This window comes from Perna viridis, chromosome 4 (assembly GCF_037379345.1).
Source record: "Perna viridis isolate PV_CMFRI_1.1 ecotype Kerala chromosome 4, ASM3737934v1, whole genome shotgun sequence".
Taxonomy (NCBI): domain Eukaryota; kingdom Metazoa; phylum Mollusca; class Bivalvia; order Mytilida; family Mytilidae; genus Perna; species Perna viridis.
This window is the reverse complement of record NC_142448.1, coordinates 44,483,080-44,507,469: the sequence shown is the minus strand read 5'-3', so window position 1 is coordinate 44,507,469 and position 24,390 is coordinate 44,483,080. Positions and strand designations below refer to the sequence as shown.

The 24,390-nt window shown below is 32.0% G+C and overlaps 1 protein-coding gene across 2 annotated transcripts in view; it reads left to right on the top strand.

The window, feature by feature from the left end:
* LOC148620230 (cadherin-23-like) overlaps positions 1 to 3,806 on the top strand; it is a 69,834-nt gene extending 66,028 nt beyond the window's left edge. For both annotated transcript variants that reach the window (XM_088580932.1, XM_088580933.1), the window contains exons 35-37: positions 142 to 190; positions 1,502 to 1,573; positions 2,398 to 3,806. In XM_088580932.1, coding sequence (XP_088437058.1) covers positions 142 to 190; positions 1,502 to 1,573; positions 2,398 to 2,677 — 401 coding nt within the window. In that variant the 3' untranslated portion in view covers positions 2,678 to 3,806. The remainder of the gene's footprint in view (positions 1 to 141; positions 191 to 1,501; positions 1,574 to 2,397) is intronic.
* The last annotated feature ends 20,584 nt before the right edge of the window (positions 3,807 to 24,390 follow it).

Genomic DNA, 24,390 nt, shown 5'->3' with positions numbered 1-24,390 from the left:
AAGTATATCTAACTAACACTGTTTATATAATTATGTTGTGATATGCAGTTAAAACAATCAATTAATGTTTCAATTATGCATACTTCAATTATTGTTACAAAATGCAAAAAGACATTACTACCGTTATGTTCAATGTTATAGATGTAGATTTAAAAGAGAGTCACCCAGGAACTAACCTGTATGCTAAAAGGTGAGTGTACTGACATATCCAATTGCCCTTTTCATTTGAATTTATCTGACTGGTATCAAGCCAAGTGTCTAGGTGAAGTTTACATGTATTGCGTATTTCCATGTTATTTATATCTTTGTCATACCTTTCTTTATCGGTTCATGGCAAACGTCTTACCTAATTATTCTCATATATTTTGTTGGTAGGTATTTTGTTACGTTATATAAGTAAAATGTTTTGTTATATAGACAGCAGTGTTTTATCGAATGTTCCCAGTGCAATACATTTCGATAATTCACACTGTGAAATAAAATCGCTAATTCCAATCCGTGTGCTCCCACAAAAACGTCATAACTTTAATATCAACTCGCCAATCCAGAATTTAAAATTCATATTTAAAATATCGATGACCTATGAAGAAAATATATATATAGTAAATACACAGGCAAGTATTTTTCACGTAAAATTCATGTTAATCGAGTTTCACATGAAATTCATATGAATTTCACTAAACACGAATTTCATGTGCACATTTCGTGTGAATTTCACGTGAAGGCTCCATTCACCCGAATTTCTCGTGAACTCTGTCACTAAGTTTATTTGCTCAAGTCAGGTGAAAATCATGTGAAATTCGTGTGAAAATCATGTGAAATAATTTTGCCTGTGTAGGATAATCGATTGCAAAGAAAGCTTGATGATTTAATTTTTACACAGAACAAGTTCCGCACACTCGTTAAATCTTGGTGTTCTTCGGCACTCTTGATAATATTTTGGTTATTTACTATTTCCAATTAATGACCATATTACTCCCTAGATGAAATTTTGTATTGTATGTTGGGCGTTTATAATTCACAGACAAGTAAGATATAGAGGCTCAATCAACGTTCATTCTAGTTTAAATTTATCTAAACCAAAAACAAAGGGAAACGCAAAACACAGTAACGACTACATTGCAGTTCAGTATTTGAATTAGTATTAAGTATCTAATCAAAATAAATATTACAGCGAGTTACATGTTTACCATGTTACATGTTCCTTCAGAAAACAGAATAGGTATTCCTTTGATGAATAAAAATTCCTCGATGTATTATCATATCTAGTCAATTAGACAATGGACAAAGAGTTTTAAACTCTTTTCTTAGAGAGAAATTAGATCACCTACAAAATAAAAGAAGTAAAAGCGGCCTGATTATTTGTTCAGTTATTTATCGGGTGATAAAAATTCAATCAATTTAACAAACTTTATTCTCAAAGAAATATGTTTTATGAATCTGTGAAAATACTTTACTGGCATATACTAAAAATAAATTACTGAATCTTTTCATTATATAGCACTAATCCACTCCTGGATAAAGAAGCAGAGTTTAATACTGTCGACTACAAACGATACGAAGACAACACGAGGTTATTATTTCTTTGAATGTTCATTGCTATACATCTCTTCAATAAAGCCCCTTAATAACTTAAACGTGTCAGTAAAGTCTGTGATTTGTATTTCAAAATCTTTGCTTAGTAAACATATCAACTGCAAATTTTAAAACACTAATTATCTAATACATTTATACTCTTTACATCTTCTGTTTTTGTTTTTGTCCTTACGCTTAGTATGAACATAAAGAATTGGAAAACTATAGAGCAAACTTTAAGACAAACGTGATGACTTATCGTTTAGAATTTTCAACTTTTCTTTCATCTGTGGAAACATTCCTTCAGCACCTGCGTATAAAGTCTTTATATCACAACTTATATATTATGCCAGAGCTTGCCCTAATTACGCAGACTTTTTGTATCACGCTACATTTCTTACAGTAAGGCTTCTGGAATAGGGCTGTGTTGCTACAAGATTGAACTAATCACTACAGAAGTGTTATTGTCGCCATCATGAACTCGTGATTTTTACGATGTATCCATCCGAACCATGAAAACTGATTTGCTAATTGTGTCATAGTTTTCCTTTCCTTTACTCTTCTTCCATCTACCCCTGACTTGATTTATTATGAATAACTGGGCGCATTTGTCTTGAAAAGGAGAGAAAGCTTACCCTACCGATGCACCTTGTCCATCCTCCCAGTTTTTAGTGGAGTCCGAGTTGTTTACTTGCCTTTTGTTAATTTCTATATATTATTTTAGTTGCTTAGTGTTATTAGAACATTGGTTCCCTTGATTACACTTTAACATTCAGTACAGTATACACAAATAACTTTGTTTAAATTTGTGATGTATTTTAGCGTCGCATCCTATGACTCCATGCAATTTGAGAAAAAAGCACCGATTGGTGGTGATGAAGAAAAGGTAGCCGTCATGGACATGTTTGATGAAACCGGGGCAATACAGGGTGAAGCTGACGCCCTTGCAATGGTTCTTGAACAACACAAACGAGAACGTGGAGAATCAAATATGATGCACACTCCACCTGCGGGTGATGATGACGAACTACTCAATACAGATTTCAAACACGCCTTTGACAATGAAACATTTGAATTAAGTTTAGAGACAACCGAAGTGTAGATTAGTGAAAAACATTTTTTTTTTATAACAATAGTAATCAGTACGCACCAAAGTATTGTAATTACTGTAGTCAACTAAACGTTTGGCATTTTGTTTGCGGAATCCATAGAGGGTAATTCTGTGAAAATGATTTTTTTGTCAAATTTTTGATTTTGACCTTATACTTAAAATTTGTAAAATAGTTTAAACTAGAAATATAAGATGTGTTTTTCTGTTGCTCAGTATAATAGATTAATCAGTAGCTAAGGATTTGAACTGTCTCATTTAAATCATAAGTTGTTATATTTCCAAGTTGCAGGTGTTGCAGTTACGTCATTAAAATAAGGACACGTTATGTTTTTATATTAGCCCGCACGAGAACATAAGTCTGACGAATAATTATTTTGACTTTATTTAACAGATATTGGGCATGATAATTGTATTTGTTAGATAGTTGGCATTTTGAAATACGCATTTTATCTGGGTCGTTACCTAAGGTCCAGACCTTGAACTTTGAATTTGAGATCAAGTTGTATGATTTCTTGTTTGCCTTCTTTTGAGGTAATGAATCATATTCAGACTGTAACTTATTTTCCTTATATAAAAGTATTTGGAAATTTAACATGATGGTAATTTACAAAATGATTACCAAAATTAATGTGGATCCTATTTGGATGGATTTCATCTTATGATTTCTATACCGTTACTACTAAAAAATAAACAGGTTTATAATTTTCGCTTTCGTTAAAACGGAAATGTAATTGAGTTATGATACTTACTTACAATAATCGTTGACAAGATTAGCAATATAAATTACCATGGAAATTAGCAGAATCGCAACAATCTAGTAAATTCTTTACACTGATGTATCACAGTGATACATACAACTAACAAATCGTAAATGCATGTTTTTGTTTATACTTGATTTGAAACGCTAGTTTTATTATTCTTAGATGTTGAAATAAAGCAAATAAAATTACCAACATTTTTTTTAATTTAAACTACCATTTAAATATGTATTTTGTCACAACTAGATTCGTAAGGAGTTTTTATGCATGTTTTGAAGTATTTTATTAAGGGGAAATCATTATTTGTGTGTATGCAACTTCTGGTCTGTCTGACCATTATTTTAATAAAAAAAGAAATAAAATGCATTTTGTTACCAAGTTAAAAGGGAACTACATTTTTTTAAATGTTTGTCAGTACCATCTTTTACTATAATTTGGAATTTGTACTGCAGTTATCCTAATTTTGTTGAATGTTTTGCCTTATATATATATATATATATATATATATATATATATATATATATATATATATATATACTCGCCTTTGCCAATTTGGGGGAAAAAAATTACTCAAAATAAATGATTTTAGGCGAAACTTTTATTTAGGCGAAAAAAGTGGTGTCGCCCTAATTTTCAAGTGTACAATTTAACTTCTTTTACATATTTGTATGCCTTTTCCTTTTGCATGTGAGTACCCAGTATGCCAATTTATAACATGCACTAATCTGAAACTGGTGTATTCACCCGTTTCGATTTAACGCCCTTTCATCTGCTTACCTGCTTATATCGTCAATAGGTGAATAATCGTCGTTGAGCGAACCTTACAAAATCATTAATTTCTTTCTTATTTTATATATATATATTGTAGAGACAGTTGTTAATGGATGTAAAATATAGAATCACAATTCCGTAATGATTTTCCAAAAAAAAAACACAAAAGCAATAAAATTTATTAAAAATATAAAGTTTCAAAATGTAACATATACTTTTTGGTGCGTGTATCGGATTACAACACAATTTGATTGGTTGGAAATATCTAACAGACAAATGACATATAGTCCTTATTTGGACATAGAAATTATTAACAAAGTTTACTATAATGCACTATGTTGACCTAGTTAAAGATAAACAAATCTATAAAATATTGGCATGTTTTGTTTACACATAATTTGATTTCTGTCCTTCTTTTCGGACAACATGATATTATGTCATAGATTTGTTACATCTTCAAATAGATTAAGAAATGTTGAAATAATTAATAACGAAAGGAATGTCATTAAACAATTTAGTCGTCAAACCGTATAGCGTGTAAACTCGATATGTGAAGAAGTAATTAAATAAATGTTAAAACTAAGACTAAACATACCCTAGTCGTTGTAGTATACGTAGTAAAACTTTTCGTTTAGAGTAAAGTATTATTTGTTTGTTATTTCATGTCATTCGTTGTATGTGTCTGTTTTCGATGTCTGCTTTTGTCCCTGGTCTATATTCTTTTGATGTCTGCTAGAATCTTGGTTCCCTTGATTGCACTTGTTCCAGAAAAAAACATATAATTCATGTCGACGAATTATGAGGTTGTTTAATAATCGTTAGGAATGTAATGGGGTAATTAGTAGGATACATTCCTTGATCATGTTTTTGTAATGCATTATATCCACAAAATCGTACTGATATAATATTTTCTTTGTAATCAAATGTATCAGACTTTTCTTGTTTATTATTCTAGTTATCTTCTGAAGCATACTTAATAAATCATTCGTCGAAGCTTTTGGCTTGGTGATGACAAACATAAATATAAATAAATCATTTTTGATCTGATTTTTATTATTATTATTATTATTATTTGCAATATTTGTATAGCCCCAATCTAAACTACATTTACTCTAAGCGCTTCACAGCTTATAAATGATATACAATACAAAGTACGTGGTAATCAACACCTACAATTATACAAATTAAAGTGAAAATAAAAAAAAATTATGCAGTACTGTAATCATTTATCTTAGATATAGAAATTTTTAAAACCAAAACAGAAAAGGCGAACAAAAAAAATTACAAACTATGTAATTAAAGCATAATTAAGTATCAAAACATTATTTCAATGGTAAAAAAATAAGATAATTACTGAATCTAAATATTATGGCAGAAGTAAAAAAAATATCTAGGGAATAGGTTATATATAAATACTTTATCATTTAAATGAATAAGAATTAAAAACAATAAGAAATGTTACCATTTGAAAAATAGTGTGTTAAAAATACCATTGATAAAATAGAACATCAATAAAACATAATAACGTCAAAATTTATAAAAAAAAAAAAAAAAAAAGCACCATAAGCTGTCCTAAAAAGATGAAGTTTTAAGTCTGGATTTAAAAATGTTAAAATTGTCTAAAACTCTTAGTTCACCGGGAAGATTATTCCATAAAGTGGCAGTTACCTTGTCGAACCCACGATCAACGTACGATTTCGTTTGCACTCTTGGCGCTTCAAGTATCACATAGTTCTGGGAGCGTAGTGATCTTGATGGGCGATATAGAGTCAGAAGCTCTTGGAGATATGCTGGAGCTATACCATGCAGTGCTTTAAAAACGCATAAGATAACTTCGTATTGACATCGGAATGGAACAGTCAACTAGTGTATGTCAATTAACACAGGTGTTATGTGGTCATATTTCCTGTGTCGTGATATCAATCTAGCGACAGTATTCTAAACTCTTTGAAGCTTGTTACAGGCACAAGATTTCACGCCATATAAAAGGAAGATGCCGTAATCCAATCTCGATATTATGGGAGAACGCACTAGATTTTTTTTTTCACTACAGCACAAATAAACTGCAATACTCTTTTTTTTTAGGAATCTTTATGCGTAAGTGAAAACATGGCGTTTTGTCGAAATGTTTAGATGTTTTGAATCGCCAACATACCTATAATAACCTTTGCACTGTATGTAATAACATCATTATATAATTAAGATTACATGAAAACGAATTAGTTATTATTTACATTGACAAATATGAGTGTGACGAATACTCACTTCTAGCTAGGAAATGTGATAGAGTATTTGCTAGGAGTTGGGGAGTAATCAAGGGAACCAAGGTTCTAGCGGTAATCAAAATAATGTAATCCAGGGACAAAGACCAGACATGGAAAACAGACATGCAAAACAAAGAGCAAAGAGTAACCAAAACCATACATACAAAGCAACAAAAGCAAATGAGCAACTCGGACTCCACTAAAAACAGGGAGCATCGACAAGGTGCACTGGTAGGGCAAACGTCCTTTGCCCCTTTATAAATACCCACCGAGTTGCTCACAAAAAGTCAAGTCCGGGGTAGAGGAAAGAAGAAAGGAATACTATGACACGTTGAACAAATCATTTTTATGGCGCAGATTGATACACTGTAACGATCCACGAGTTCATGGTGATGGCTATAAAATTTTTGTAGTGATGACTTCAATCTTGTAACAACATAATCGCTGCTCCAGGAGCCTATTTGTTAGAATTCTAGCGAGATATACAAAGTCTGGGTAGCTCTGGCATAATTTTTGAAATGTGATATGAACACTCCATACGCAGGTCCTGTATGGACGTTGCCACAGATGAAAGGAAAGTTGACAGTTTTGAATGAAGTGTCATCACGATAATCGTAAAGTTTGGTCAATAGTTTTCCTTTACCATCGATTTCTAAGTGTAGGTCAAGATGTGAGGCTGACTTCACAGTGTTTGTCATATCCTTGATCTCATGTTCTTTGGGGTAGATGCGATGTATCAAATCCCCAAAATTAGGATTGTTTAAAGATAATTCATCTTCTATAATGCGGAAACTGAGATCAAAGGATCTAGGTAAACGATATTCCTCCTTTCTTATCAGATCTGCTATAAAGTCAGCCTCATAAGAGTGAAGTAATAGCTCAGCAAGTAGAGAAGCACAATTTATTCCCATTGGAATAACGACCATTTGTTGAAAAAATGCGTCGACGACACTGGACAAATATTTCTTACAAAGTGTGAGAAATTTCTACCAAGAACTATATATTTGTACCATCTTTTTTTTGGAAAAACAAATATGCATAATGTTTTTAAATCGGGATTTTAATTGAGTATGGGGAATAGAAGTATAAAGAGTTGAAAATTCATAAGTTTTGACAATTCTTTTTATTTTCTTTGTTACTAATAAAACAACAATTAGTAATGACGCCATTATTTTATGAATGTTATCCGATATTCCTAATTTGTAGTTCGAGATAGCATCTGACGGGTAGCAAATAAATTATTGTTTAAAGCTTTTGAAAAAAAATATTCATTTCACACTATACCTTTTTGGGGGAATCTGATATAGAAAAGATGGATTTGCTCAATACGTGAATAATCTCGATGTTGTCAAAAAAGTATTTTGTCACTGCATATTTATCTTACGTTTCAATCATTTTAAGGTTAATCATTGTTTCTTCATTCTATATGTCATTCTTAGCTAGATATTGAATATAAACTCATGTTTTAATGCAATGATATCAGAATTAATATACTTTAAAATTATTTTAAATTCTGAAATACAACAACATTATATAAATATCTTGTATTTTTTCTCAGGACTTGGGCGAAACAAATCCTCAAATTGTGCTCTTTTGGACCAGACATAGTTTTGCAAGGTTTTTTATCTGCTAGAATATAAAACCTCAAGAATCCTATCATTGCACATTCGTTAAACTCAACTGCATTAAATTTAAAGACATATATAATGCTTACTTGCACAAAAATGTTGCGTATTCATGAAATTAAAAATATATATATATATATTATATTATTTTCAGGAGTTAGGCGAATCCTTTCCTCAAAATGTGCTGTTTCGGGTGCAATATATTTTCACAATATATCTGAACAGCTCTTAAATGTTAGCATAAGTATCATACATTTACACAATTCAGCACAAATTAACTGTAATTAAAATATATATTTTTCGTTTGATGTGAATAATTTCTCTTAAAAGATCCCATACTTGTGCATTCATTTTCGTTGTTAAAAAATATGGACTTGCTCTCTATGTGCATCATCACGATGTTGTTGTCAACAAAAAAGAATTTTGTCACTGCATATTTATCTTACCTTTCAATCATTTTAGGGTTAATCATTGTTTCTTTTAACTGTATGTCATTCTTAGGTAGATATTATACATAAACCCATATTGTTAATATAATGTTAACCTTATATCAGAATTGATATGCTTTACATTTCAGTAAATTCTGGAATGCAATGGCAATATATAAATATCCTGTATTTTTTTTCTCATGATTTGGGCGAAACAAATCCTCAAATTGTGCTATTTTAGGTCAAAAATAGTTTCGAAAGGTTTTGAATCTGCCAGAATATGCAACTGTAAGTATCCTATTATTACATATACGTTTAACTTAACTGCAATAAATTTAAAGACGGCATCTAATGCATCATTGCACAAGAACATTGCGTATTAATGAAATTATAAAAATATATCATTTCATGTTTAGGAATTAGGCGAATGCTTTCCTCAAAATACGCTCTTTCGAGCAAAACATGTTTTACAATATATCTGAACAGCTTTTAAATGTAAGCATAAGTGTCATACATTTATACAATTCAGCACATAAAAGTGTAAGTATCCGTCTTTTACACTACTGTACAAATCAACTGCAATGTACCTGATTAAGGAATTATTATGCGTTATTGAACAGAAACATGGCGATTTCATGAAAGTTTGAGATGTTAGATTGGCTGAAACCTTTCACGACAATATGAGTTTGATCAAAGAATTATTGGTTTTGTATCTTAATAATGATACAATCAAGCTCATTCTTAGAGATGAAATACTTATGAAAAATATATTTTCCTCTTACAATCCTCCTCAAAGATCCCCTATCTGTGGATTAGTTTTTTTGCGGTATATATAATAAAACAATAGGCGTTAACTTTAAAGTATTTCTTGTACTAGAAGATCTCATATTATATTTATGTTGACAGAAATGGGGTTGATGAATACATTATCATGTCGGCGGGTAATGATAAAAGTGTTAGCAATTAATATCATTCTATATCTAATTATCTTTGTAGGAATAAATTCAGTAAAAAACACCCATCGCTTCCAATGCAAACCCATGTTTTAAGTGATGCCCCTTGTGAATAAACCTGTAAAAATCAAGCAGTTTTATATATCACTCCTTAAGGTTCATGAGACAAAGATAACTTTCAAAACGTAGGGTCATGCGGCATTTTGTGGCCATTTCCATCGCTTTTCTACATATAATTTGAAAGGGTAACCAAGGGAACCAAGGTTATGGCGGTAATCAAAAGAATGTAATCCAGGGACAAAGACCAGACATGGAAAACAGACATACACAAGAAAATAGAGTAACTAAAATCATGCATACAAAGTAACAAAAGCAAATGAGCAACTCGGACTTCACTAAAAACTGAGAGCATGGACCAGGTGTACCGGTATGATAAGCGTCCTCTGCTTCTCTGGAAACACCTGCAGAGTTGCTCATAAAAATTCAAGTGAAGGTAGAAGAAAGAGGAAAGGAAAACTATGACACGTCGAACAAATCAGTTTTCATGGTGCAGATTGATACACCGTAACGACCCACGAGTTCATAGTAACGACCATAAACCCTTTGTAGAAATAACTTCAATCTTGTAGCAACATAATCCTGCACCAGAAGCCTATTTGTTAGAATTATATCGCGATACAAAAAGAAGTGTGCGTAGTCTCGGAATGCCAAGGCATAACGTATGAGTTGTAATATGAACACTCCATACGCAGAATAATCTTTGCACTGTATGTAATGACATAATTATATAATGGTTAGTTTGTACGAATACGAATGAGCTATGTTTTTACATTGACAAATTTGAATTTATGTAATACTTACTTCTCGTTAGGAAATGTGATAGAGTAATTACTAAGAGCTAGGGATAAGTGACTATTTGTTTTCTTTGTTACCACTAATAAAAGTATCCGACATTCTTATTTGTAGTTTAGTGCTTTAGATAAAAAAGTTGCATTTACACTATACGTTTTTGGGAGAAACTGTTAGGAGAAAAAAACCCTGGACTTGCTCTTTATGTGCAGAATCACGATTTTGTTGTAAACAGAAAGTAGATTTTTTTTTCATTGCATGTATATTTTATTTTACTTATCAATCATTAGAGATAATCATTGTTCATGTTGGTTTTACAATATGTCATTCTCAGTTAGATATTGAACATAATCTCATGTTGTTAATGCAATGCAAATATTTTTTTTTCAGAATGAGTATGAATTTCCCTTTCAATAAATTATGAAATACAATGGCATTACATAAACATTCTATATTTTTTGTTCAGGACTTGGGCGAAAGAAATCCTCAAATTATGCTTTTATGAGATGAATTATGGTTTCACAAGGTTTTGTAACTGCTAGTATAAAACATCGTAAGTATCAGATAAATATACATTCAGTGAGCTCTTCTGTAATCAATTGAATTACAGTTTCTACCGTTTAAATGCTTAGAAAGAGTAATCAATAGAAACAAGATTCCAGCGGAAATCAAAAGAATGTTATCAATGCACGAAGAGTAGACATGGGAAACACACAAACACAACAAAGAACATAAAGTAACTAAAATAATACATACAAGGTAAATGAGCAGCTCGGATTACTCTTAAATCTGGGGGCATTGACCAGGTGCACTGGTAGGATGGGCATCTCTGCTTTTCTAGAAACATTAATTGGGTTGCTCATTAAAAGTCCGATGTAGACAAAAGAAAAAAGGACGTTTGAGACGTTCAACAAATAGGTTATCATGGTGCAGATAACACAGTAACTATCCACGAGTTCCTGATGACGATCATGAAACTGTGTGATGACTTCAATCTTGAAGCATCAGTAATCCTGTTCCAAAAGCCTTACTGTAAGAATTCTAGCGTGATACAAAAAGTCGTTGTAGTTACGGCAAGCTCTGACTTATGACTTTTGCTTTTTGAACTTTATACGCAAATATTGAAGAGATGTTGCCTTAGACGAAAAGGAAGTGGACAATACGGAAAGAAAAGTCATCGCGTTTGTCGTATTGTTTGTCAATAATGTCATTGACCATTGATCTGTTAGTGTAGGTCAAGATATAAGGCCGAATTGACAGTGGCTTTAGTATTCGTTATCTCAAGGTCTTATGGGTAGATGCAATGTATAAAATTCCCGAAACTAGATTGTTTATTGACTATAAATCTCCTTTATAACGGAAACAAAAGGATCTGAGTGAACAATGTTATGCTCTGCGTCGGTCAGCTATTATCCTTCCTTTTTCACTAGTTTGTGAAAATCTTTACTCGTCCCTTTATGCTCGTTGGACTATTGGAAATAATAGATACTAATAGCACGTCACTGATTGATGCACAGTGTGTAAGTTTGTTAAGCATGCATATTGATGATTCAATTGTATGTAGTACTGGTCTGATCCCATCAATATTTAGAGCAAACTTCTGATAATTTATCAAGTGCTAATTTCACTAAGTAGGAGCTGTCCTAATCAAGGAGACACCAAATCTTGTTGACCAACCAATTTCATATTTTTTGTAAAAAGTAATATTGAAGAAGATTGTCAAATCGTCTCGGGTCTAATTATCCTCAATTATGAAAAGGTCCGATAAATTCCTTATAGCAAAAGGGTGGTTACCTGTTTGGAATGACTAGGTTCGGATAACAGTCAGAAAAAACGCATGTATGGGTGTGGCCATCTTTCGAGGCTCTGTTCTGGAACATTCAAGTCCCATACAATCGTAGAATTTTTCATGAGAAAATTTTGCTCTTCAATCCTTTTAAAAAGTGTCTTTCTTTATTGAAATGGTGAGAAAATCTCAACGAAAATGCTGTTGTTGATAATGTGTTACACTTACCCTAAAAAATGATCCTCTTTTCCTGGTTCCCACAACCTATCCATGTTTCAAAACATCTTTTTTCACTTGAGTATTATATAATAAGGGAGAAATTTGATCGGGAGAACTTTTTTTATCAAATTAAACTAAAAATACAACTGACCAATCGATTGACCAGCAAAAAATAACACTATATAACCTCCGATATTAAAAAAAATGCCTCATAATTTAATAAATATTTACGACCAAACAAATTCTTCCAATATCGGAAAATATCGTATTCGCCCAAAAAGCCAAGGGCGAATATATATATATATGCGCCTTTGTCAGTTTGAGAGAAAAATTTCACTCAAAATATATGACTTTAGGTGAAACTTACATTCCTTTTTCTTTTGCATGCGAATACCCAGTATGCCAATGTATGACATATCTTAACCTGAAACTGATTTAGTCACCCGTTTCGGTTTAATGCCCTTTCATCTGGGTACCTGCCTATATCGTCAATACGTGAATAATCGTCATTGAACGAACTTTACAAATTCATTAATTTCTTTATTATATATATATATATATATATTGTAGAGACAGTTGTTAACCGATGTAAAATACATTACAACACAATTTGATTGGTTGGAAATATCTAACAGACAAATGACGTTTTGTCCTTATTTGGACATAGACATTAATATCAAAATTTACTATAATGTACTATGTTGACCTAGTTAAACAAAATTTATAAAATATTGACGTGTTGTATTTACACATAATTTGCTTTTGTCCTTGTTTTCTGACAACAGGATGTTATGTCACAGATATGTTATACCTTCTAATAGATACAGAAAGAATTGTTGAAATAATTAATAATGAAAGTAATGTCATTAAACAGTTTAGTCATCAAACTGCATAGCGTGTAAAGTCGGTATGTGAAGAAGTAATTAAGGAGAAATGTTTGTCAAAATATTAGCTACTTCTGTCATATAAGATAAAAATTCATATTATTCTCTATCAAGGCTACCAGAGATGACAGGTGTATAAATAAACTGCAAGATTTAACCAATTGCTACATTGCGGGCTTTGTAGGAGTCCATTGTTTAGTAGGAAAATTCTCACTTTACTCAATAACCACGGAGAAAAAAAAACTTGAGATCGATGACTCGGTGTCGTTACAAGCAGATATACTGAGGCATTTCTGAATCATGTAGGCGTCGTTTACTGTCGCATTATCATTACTTGTAACTTATAAGAGATCAAACAAACGATTTACAATACTATGGTTGATACAACCCGGGGATGTATATGCTTCTTCTTTAGATAACTACGTATCAGACAATGATCCTTCACAAGTTTGATTGAAAGAATGTCAAATCGTCTGCTGCTCCCTATACAAATGTAAATGGGCATTTGTGTTTAATTAAGTTTTTTTGTTAGAATAAAAATCTGTCCCGTTATTGCATCCCAAACTTATTTATTTCTTTTTTTATTTGATGAATAATAAAATGCAATACTGATCAGATAGGTATAATCAATAAAGCATTCGTTTTCCACAAATATATCAAGTATGATATCAATTCAACAATGGCAAACATAATTTTATCAGATTTTTTTTCAATTTATGATTGATTAAATTATGTAACCAAGGCTACAGTTACATTAGTCGTTGCAGTATATGTGATAAAACATTTCGTTAAGGGTAAAGTATTATTTTGGTTATTGCATGTCATTCGTTGTGTGTGCCTGTTACTGATGTCTGTTTTTGTCCCTGGTATATATTATTTTCTTTTCTGCTAGAATCTTGGTTCTCTTGATTACACTTCCTTTTGTACCAGAAAAATATCAAATTCATGTCAACGAATTATGAGGTTGATTAATAATCTTCAGGAATGTAATGGAGAAATAAGTAGGATAAATCCTGTTTTGTAATGCATTATTATCCACAAATTCGTACTGATATAATTATTTCTTTGTAATCAAATGTATCAGACTTTTCTTGTTTATTATTCGAGTTTTCTTCTAAGGCATACTTACTAAATCATTCTTCTAAGCTTTTAGCTTGGTGATGACAACACCATTTTTTTTAGTTATTATTTACAATATTTATATAGCGCCAATCTAAACAGCATTTACTCTAAGCGCTTTACAGCATATAAATGATATACAATACAAAGTACGTAGTAATCAACACCTAAAATTATACAAAAGAATGTGAAAAGAGAAATATTTTTCAGAACAGTAATTATGTATCTAATATATAGAAATTTGTAAAGTAAGAAAAGAAAAGACGAACAAAAACAAAAACAAAAAATAATTATAAACTATGTAATTAAAGCATAATTAAGTATTAAAACATTTTTTAAATAGTATAAAAATATTAGATAGAAATTTTCAGACAACATGACATGCTTAATCATTGTTACGCTAATGATTCGCAGATATATTTAGTAATTGAACCAATTGACAACTGCTCCGAAATATCCACACGACTTGCAGCTTGTGTTGAGGACATCAGCTCATGAATGACGAGCAATCTGTTAAAGCTCAACCAAGATTAGAATGAATTACTGAATCTAAAAATTATAGCAAAAGTAAAAATATCTAGAAATTGATATATTTATCATTTGAATGAAATAAGAATTAAAAACAATAAAAAAATATTTCCATTGAAAAAAAAAAATTCAGAACATAACATTACTGTGTTAAAAATGCCAGTGATAGAATAGATCAATAAACTCGTATTCTAACAGATACAAAACCCTGCGAAACTACGTTTCGACTAAAAGAGCACAATTGGAGGATTTATTTCGCCCTTATCCTGAGAAATAAAATGCAGGATGTTTATATCATGCCGTTGTATTCCAGAATTTACTGATATGTAAAGTATATTAATTCTGATATAAAGTTTAGCATTGCATTATCAACATGAGTTTATGTTTAATATCTAGCTGAGGATGACGTACAGTAAAAAAGAAACAATGATTAACCCATTATTATTACGTGTACATTACGACGTTACGGCAATTTCTGCTCTTTCATGGTTTCTCTCGTATTTAGAAAGTAGGACTCAACAAGTATCCGTGGGAGCCATCCAATCCAACTTGATCAAATTAAACTTTGGCGTTCCGCAGGGACCTGTTTTTGGGTCCAGAGTTTATTGTATATTTTCTTAGCCTATCGGATACACTTAGACAAGTCATGAAACATGTAACAACACATTCCCACTGTATCCAAGTCATGTTTTCTTTCAATCAGAAAGATTGGCCGAATTCGTTATTACATTACGGACAGTGCTTGCAAAACTCTAACATCGAGATTGAAATACGGCAACTCCTTTATATATGACATGAAATCTAGTGGCTTGAACAAGCTTCAAAGAGTTCAGAATGCTACCGCCAAATTGATATCACGGCGCAGAAAATATAACCACATAGCACTTGGTTTAATTGACCTACACTGGTTACCTGTTGAATACCGATATCAATGCAAACTTATCTTATGCTTTTTTATAGCACTGCATGGTATCGCTCCAGCATATCTCAAAAAACTTCTGAGTCTATACCGCCCATCACGATCACTACGCTCCCAGAACTCTGTGACACTTGAAACGCCAAGAGTGAAAACGAAATCGTACGGTGATCGTAGGTTCGACAAGGCAGCTGCCACTTTATGGAACAATCTTCCCAGTGAACTGTGAGTTTTAAACTATAAGTATCCTAATATTACACATTCGTCAAATTCAACTGCAATAAATTTAAAGACGGTATCTAATGCTTGATTGCACAAAAACATTGCGTTTTCATGAAATTATAAAAAAAAACATATTGTATCATTTTCATGAGTTAGGAGAATCCTCTCCTTAAAATACGCTCTTTCGGGCGAAACATATTTTTACAATTTATCTGAACAGCTTTTAAATGTAAGCATAAGTATCATACATATACACAATTCAGCACAGATCAACTGCAATGCACATATTATTTTACATGACTTCTAATGCTTTAATGCACAGAAACATTGCGTTCTCATAAAAATTTGAGATGTTAAGAATGGCCGAAACCGTTAACGACAATATGTGTTTGATCAATAAAATGTTGGTTTTGTATCGATTCGTTCGAGCTCATGATTCTTGGAGATGACATACATGTAATGATAAAAAAATATTTCTTTTATCTGAGTGACTTCTCTTAGAAGATCCCATATCTGTGCATCAGTTTTTGTAGGTTTTGTAACAAAACAATAGGCGTTAAATTTCAAGTATAGCTTGTACTAGAAGTTATGAATTGATTTGTTGACGGATGCTGAAAGATATGAGGTTGATGAATACATAATTGTCCGGGCATGTAATGGTGAATGTTTTAGAATTCAAGAAAATTCTATTGCTAAATTTCTTTGTAGAAATGAATAATCACAAGCCGTAGAGATAGTTAGACTTTCGTTAAATTTACATTATCCCGATATGTGTGTTTAATGAGGAATTCAAACTTTCATCTGTTATGAGTAGGTAATTATTGATTATTGGCTTCGAAGCAATTTTTCTAAATTTTGAAATGAAAGTAGCAAGAATGTATACACTATGTATAGAATTTCAATATTGCAGAAGAAAGTATTTTAACTTGATTGCATACTTTACATTTTAATTATATCTTATGGAGAATCATTGTTCGTTACCATATGATAATTTCTACTTGATTAAGATCAAAGAAAAAAATCTTTTTACAGCGGGCAGCTCTATCAGTGTATATAATAATTTCTGTCAAAATAAATATCGGAAAGCGAAGGCATTATATGAATATCTTGTATTTTTTTTAGGACTTGGGTGAAATCTTTCCTCACAAAAGACTCTTTTGGGCGAAACAAACATGAGCATGAAAATTTCAACAACCCTTGTATTAAAACGTAAGTATCCGTCTTTTACACTACAGCAGAAATTAACTGCAAAGCACTTTATTAAGGCATATGTGTTCATGACAGTTTGAGATGTTCTGAATCGCCAACATAAATGTATAAAATTTGTGCACTGTATGTAATAACATCATTATATAATGGTAAGTTTATACGAAAACGAAAAAGCTGTTTTTACATTGGCAAATATGAGTTTATTTGATAGAGTAATTGCTAAGAGTTAGGGACAATTCTTCCACTATTTATTTTCTTTTTTTTATTAAAGCCCTGGATTCGTAATGAAAACACTTTTTTTTAATGAAAGTTATCCGACATTCCTAATTTGTAGTTCAAGATAGCATCTGACGGGTAGTAAATAAATCTTTGTTTAGCGCTTTTTAAAATAGAATATTATATTCACACTATACCTTTACTTTCGAGAAACTGATATAAAGAAAAAATATGGACTTTCTCTATATGTGTAGAATCTCGATGTTCTTGTTAACAAAAAGTATTTTGTCACTGCATATTTATCTTACTGTTCAACCATTGAAGGGTTAATCATTGTCTCTTTGTACTGGAGGTCATTCTTAGCTAGATATTAAACGCAAACTCATGTTTTTAATGCAATGTTTAACTTTATATCATAATTCTTGAATACAACGGCATTATGAAAATATCCTGTATTTTTTCTCAGAGCTTGGGCGAAACAAATACTCAAAATGTGTCCTTTTAGGCGAAACATATTTTCGTAAGATTAATTGCATACATGTATTTACTTTAAATTTTAAACATATCATAGAGAGAATCATCGTTCTTTGCCATATTATTAAGGTAAAAAAAAATCATTTTACAGCGGGCAGCTCTATCAGTGTATACAAAATTTCTCTCAAAACAAGTATCGGATAGTGAAGGCATTATATGAATATCCTGTATTTTTTAACGACTTGGGCGAAATCCTTCCTCAAAATAGACTCTTTCGGGCGAAACAAAGATGGGCATGAATGTTTTTACAACCCTTGTATCAAAACGTAAGTATCCGTCTTTTACACTACAGCAGAAATCAACTGCAAAGCCCTTTATTCTGATGTGTTATTGAACAGAAAATAGGCATATTCATGACAGTTTGAGATGTTCTGAATCGCCAACATATATGTAAAACATTGTTTGCACTGTATGTTATAACATCATTATATAATGGTAAGGTTATAAGAAAACGAAAAAGCTGTGTTCTACATTGGCAAATATGAGTTTATTTGAAAGTGTTATTGCTAAGAGTTAGGGACAATTCTTTGACTATTTATTTTCTTTGTTTTCTACTAAAGCCAAAGATTCGTTATGAAAGAGTAATTAAGGGAACCAAGGTTATAGCGGTAATCAAAAGAATTTAATCCAGGGACAAAGACCAGACATGGAAAACAGACATACACAACAAAGAACATAAAGAAACTACAATCATACATACAAAGTAACAAAAGTGCATGAGCAACTCGGACTGCACTAAAAACAAACTGGGAGCATGGACCAGGTGCACCGGTAGGATAAGCGTACTCTCCTTTTCTAGAAACACCCTCCGAGTTGCTCATAAAAAGTCAAGTACGGGGTAGATAGACGAGGAAAAGAAACCTATGACCCGTTGAATAAATCAGTTTTCATGGTGCTGATGGCTCCACCGTTACGATCCACGAGTTCTTGATGACGACCATAAAACTTCTGTAGTGATAACTTCAATCTTGTAGCAACATAACCCTGTTCCAGAAGCCTATTTGTTAGAGTTCTAGCGCGATACAAAAAGTCTGCGTAGTTTCGGCAAGCTCTGGCATAACGTATGAGTTGTGATTTGAACACTCCATACCCAGGAGCCTAAGGGATGTTGCCACAGATGAAAGGAAAGTTGACAATTCTGAACGAAATGGCATCACGTTTGTCGTAAAGTTTGGTCAATAGTTTTCTTTTATCATCGATTTCTAAGTGTAGGTCAAGATATGAGGCTGACTTCACAGTGTCTGTAGTATCCTATATCTCAAGTTCTTTTTGGTAGATGCGATGTATCAAATCCCCGAAATTAGGATTGTTTAAAGATAATACGTCATCTATATAGCGGAAACTGAGATTGAAGGATCTAGCCAAACGATATTCTTTCTTTCTGATCAGATTAGCTATAAAGTCAGCCTCGTAAGAGTGACGGAATAGGTCAACAAGTAAAGGAGCACAATTTGTTCCCATTGGAATGCCGACTGTTTCTTTAAAAACACGTCCACCACACTGGACAAATATGTTGTCGATTAAAAATTCCAGCATTTTGTAAACATCTTCCTCTGTATACATTATTTCATAAAAGTTATCCGACATTCCTTATTTGTATTTCAAGATGGCATCTGACCGGTAGTAAATACATTATTGGTAAGCGCTTTTGAAAATAAAATGTTGCATTCACACTATACCTTTTTTGGGAGAAACTGATATAAAAACATGTACTTGCTCTAGATGTGCAGAATCAAGGTGTTGTTATAAACAAAAAGTATTTTGTGACTGCATTTTTATCTTACCTTTCAGTCATTTCGGGTTAATCATTGTTCCTTTTTACTGTATGACATTCTTAGCTAGATATTAAACATAAACTCATCTTGTTAACACAGTGCTTAAACTTATATCAGCATGATTATGAATTTCCTTTTCAATAAATTCTGGAATAGAACGGCATTATATAAATATCGAATTTTTTTTTCAGGACTTTGTCGAAAGAAATCCTCAAATTATACTTGTTTGAGTTGAATTATGGTTTCATAAGGTTTTGTAACTGCTAGTATAAAACATCGTAAGTATCAGATTAATACACATTCAGTGAGCTCTTCTGTAATCAATTGAAATACGGTTTCTACTGTTTAAATGCTTATAAAGAGTAATCAACTGAACCAGGATTCCAGCGGAAATCAATAGAATGTTATCGATTACACTTAAAACTGGGAGCATTGACCAGGTGTACTGGTAGGGTAGGCATCCTCTTCTTTTCTAAAAACACTAACTTGGTTGCTCATAAAAAGTCAAGTACGAAGTCGGAGAAAAAAAAAGAAAAGAAAGAAAATTTGAGACGTTCAACAGATAGGTTATTATGGTGCAGATAACACAGTAACTATCCACGAGTACCTGATGACGACCATGTAACTTCTTGTGATGACTTCAATCTGGAAGCATCAGTAAACCTGTTCCAAAAGTCTAACTGTAAGAATTCTAGAGTGGTACAAAAAGTCTGTGTAGGTACGGCAAGCTCTGACTTATGATTTGTGATTTGTGAACTTTATACGCAAATACTGAAGAAATTTTGCAAAGAAAATTTGAAATTGAAAAGAAAGTTGACAATACGGAAAGAAAAGTCATCGCGTTTGCGTATTCTTTGTCAATAGTTTCCTTTACCATCGATTTGTAAGTGTAAGTCAAGATATAAGGCCGAATCAACAATGTCTGTAGTATTCTTTATCTCAAGTTCTTATGGGAAGATGCGATGTATAAAATTCCCCAAACTAGGACTGTTTAATGACAATAAATCACCTTTTTAACGGAAACAAGAGCATCTGATAGAACTGTGTTATGTTCTGCGTCGGTCAACTATTATCTTTCCTTTTTGACTAGTTGGAGAAAATCTTTTGTCGTCCCTTTATGGTCATTGGACTTTTGGAAATATTAGATACTAATAACACGTCACATGTGACTGTTTGATGCACAGTGTGTAAGTTACCATGTATATTGATGATTTAATTGTATGTGGTTATAGGTGGTCTGATCCCATCAAATATTTAGAGGGAACTTCTGATAAGTTATCAACTGCTAATCTCACTGTTAATCTCGAAGTTTGAAAATCAACAGTTGACTACTTAATGCATACTATAGGTCAAGGAGTAATCAAGGGAACCAAGGTTATAGCGGTAATCAAAATAATGTAATGCAGGGACAAAGACCCGACATGGAAAACAGACATACACAACAAAAAACATAAAGTAACTAAAATCATACATACAAAGTAACATAAACAAACGAGCAACTCGGACTCCACTAAAAACTGGGAGCATGGACCAGATGTACCGGTAGGGTAAGCGTCCTCTGCTTTTCTAGAAACACCCGCCTACTTGCTCATAAAAAGTCAAGTCCGGGGTAGAAAAACGAGGAAAGGAAAACTATGACCCGTTGAATATATCAGTTTTCATGGTGCTGATGTCAAGAACATGTCTAACCCTTATTGCTAAAGTTGAAGCAATTGTTCATTTCGTTACTCCAACGCAAATAATGAGGTATATGGTCATGTTTAATTTTTCTAGATATTTGTTTTCTAATTTTGCTACTGCCGTTGAACATTTAACACAACTTCTTAGTCTTAGGGAGAATCCCATCTTTCGGTCGAATGGCAAATGCAAGATAACTGTTGAAAATATAAAATCACTGTTGACTAGTTTTCCGGTCCTAAAATCTCCAGATTAAGAAAATGTTTTCATACTTTTTGTAGACGCAAACGACGTTTAAGTTGGAGCTGTCCTGTGCAAGGAGAAGCCAGATCTGGTTGACCAACCAATTCCATATTTTAGGTAGAAATTAATATTGAAAAAGCATGTTTTACAATTTTGTAAGCTTTATAGCATTTTGATTTGTATTTAGGGGGTGTTAGAATGCTATATATGCTTTTTACATTCAAGGTGAATATGTTCTAGCTACTATTATACTTGTTTGATTATCATTGCTAAATATAAAAGTAGTAATATTGTAAATATATTATTTTAATAAATGATTTTTTCTAGACTTTATAACCAAACAAGTACTGTTTTTCGCGACTCTTTAATGATGCATTGCTTTGTAAATTGGTCCAGAACAATCGTAGTATTTTTAGAATATTTTTGACTTTGTACTTAAATGCTGGGTTTCTTACACTCAAATTAATTTAATCGACTCATCAGTGTTTTTTTTTTTAACTATTTTATAAAAGTGCTTTATTTTTTTTAATTACTAGACTTCTATACAAACATTTGTACCTTGAATTAAGAGTTGAATAGTACATTGGACTCGATGGATATTTACATTTTCAATTATAGTTAAATAATGGAATTTGTAACGTTTTATTTAAATGATTGAAATCGTAATTTTTCGCTTGTTGACTGAACATTTTGACCTTTACTAAAAATTTAACTATGTGGTATTCCATTTATATAATGAGAAATCAATGGGTTAGAATTTAACATTTAACACCCTGTAAAAACATCATTAAAAACAAACTTGCTGAAGTATTTGATGACATTTCACTTGTCATTCTAGTCACAACATGTCTACACTATAATTTAAGGAATGAATAACTGGCCTCTGTAAATACAACCTTAATGTAATTACTGATGGCAGATGACTGAACGCTCCCCAACAGACCATATTTTGATTAGATGCTTGAAATTATTTCTTTTGCACATAGCAATTCTCGTCTGCACTATAAGTGTTACAATTTTGAATGAGACCCATCTTTGAAATTTTGAAACATGCATGTGCGCCAGATTTTGTTAAGATAGCTGCTTGCCATAATGTTGATGTTGTTTTAATAAAACAGCAACATCATACTGGCTGTTCTTTATAGCTGGAAGTCGTGCGAATAGAGATTTAATATAAGCTATAAAAATTATATTATTGGGCCAAGTACCAGTTAATGAAGCTCCCTAAACCTAATAAGACCGTTTGCATTTTTAGGGTGTTTTGTGCGGTTAACTTTCTTTCAAAGTTTAACTCATAATCTCATTCCCTATAAAAGACGACCACACTGATAGTATTGGTATTGCACATTTTGTCAGTGCATTCGACCTGCTAAAAAGCTATATACAAGTGTCATTGACAAAGACAGCTTGTGAGATATCAGACGGTTTGTTTTAGTATAAAATCATGCAATTTAATATAAAAAACGCACCACTAACATTAAGAGAATTATTAATGATGTTTTGAAGGATCTTAATAAATGTATCTTTGTATCAGGTAGTACAAGCATACGAACTGTGCTACAATCAATCGAACCATCCGTGTTACTTTTTATTAACCCAAAATCAGGGAGAAAACAGAGGTGAAATTAAGCTTGTTTATATTTACATTTTCAATATATCATATCTGCCTTGATTTTGATTTTACTGTAACTATAAAAATAAATGTTTATTTTCAATGTGAAAGTGGTTGTTAGACGAAACGGTTCAAATCATTAACATCAAACAATATTGTAAAACTTTTGAACAATCTGCCATATTTCGTACACTTCTCACCAGATTACTAAATTACATTTCGCACACGGAAATTATACCATTTTTCATGAATCGTACAGTCAAACTTACATGTTAAGTTGGCTTTTAAATGAATAAATTTTTAAATATAGACAAAAATGTATATTAACAATAATCCGTCCTGCCTTCCTTTATTTTATGACTGTCGTGACTTTTTATTGTCCGATAATTTCAATCCTGTCTTTTATTTCAAATTTGATCGTAGCAGCATCCTCCAATGAATATTAAATTGTGGTTTCCTTGGGTGTACAATACAAAGTTTTGCACAAGACCCTGCTTAACCCGCTTGTTGTTAACACACATAGTATTTGTTTTCACATTTTGAAACACCATTTGCAGATACATGTCGTTATGCCTGTTTTGTTTAAATCTTCGGCCGACCAAGATTGCAAGTATACTTGCAAATTATGATGTCCTTGCTGAATTATAAAACTTACACTGCAATCGGCCCTCGTGTGCGTTTCAAGAGTCAATAACTGTTAACCTTTTTACGAAATGATTTTTGTGTAACTTGTGTACCAGACCAAATATTGAACTGATTTTCATGTCTAAGCAATAGATAAGAAGATGTGATTAACAGTCTCAAGTAAAGCAAGCAATTGAATGAATGACAAATTTTGAACTCACATGTATTGGTAGTAACGAGATAGTAAAATTCTACCTACAACTATGAATTACGACACACCAGTCAACTATTATTTAGGGTGGTAGTAAATCAAACACATACGTTCATTGTTGAACTGAAATTCAAAGCTTAAATGTTGATTGACAGCTATTTCCTTCCAAAAATAAAAATAACGAGGCTTGCAATGATACGAAATCACTCATCATTCATATGAAGGTCAAATTGTAAAATAGTAAAACACCTAGTAGGTTACAAAAGAGGATATCTGGTAAT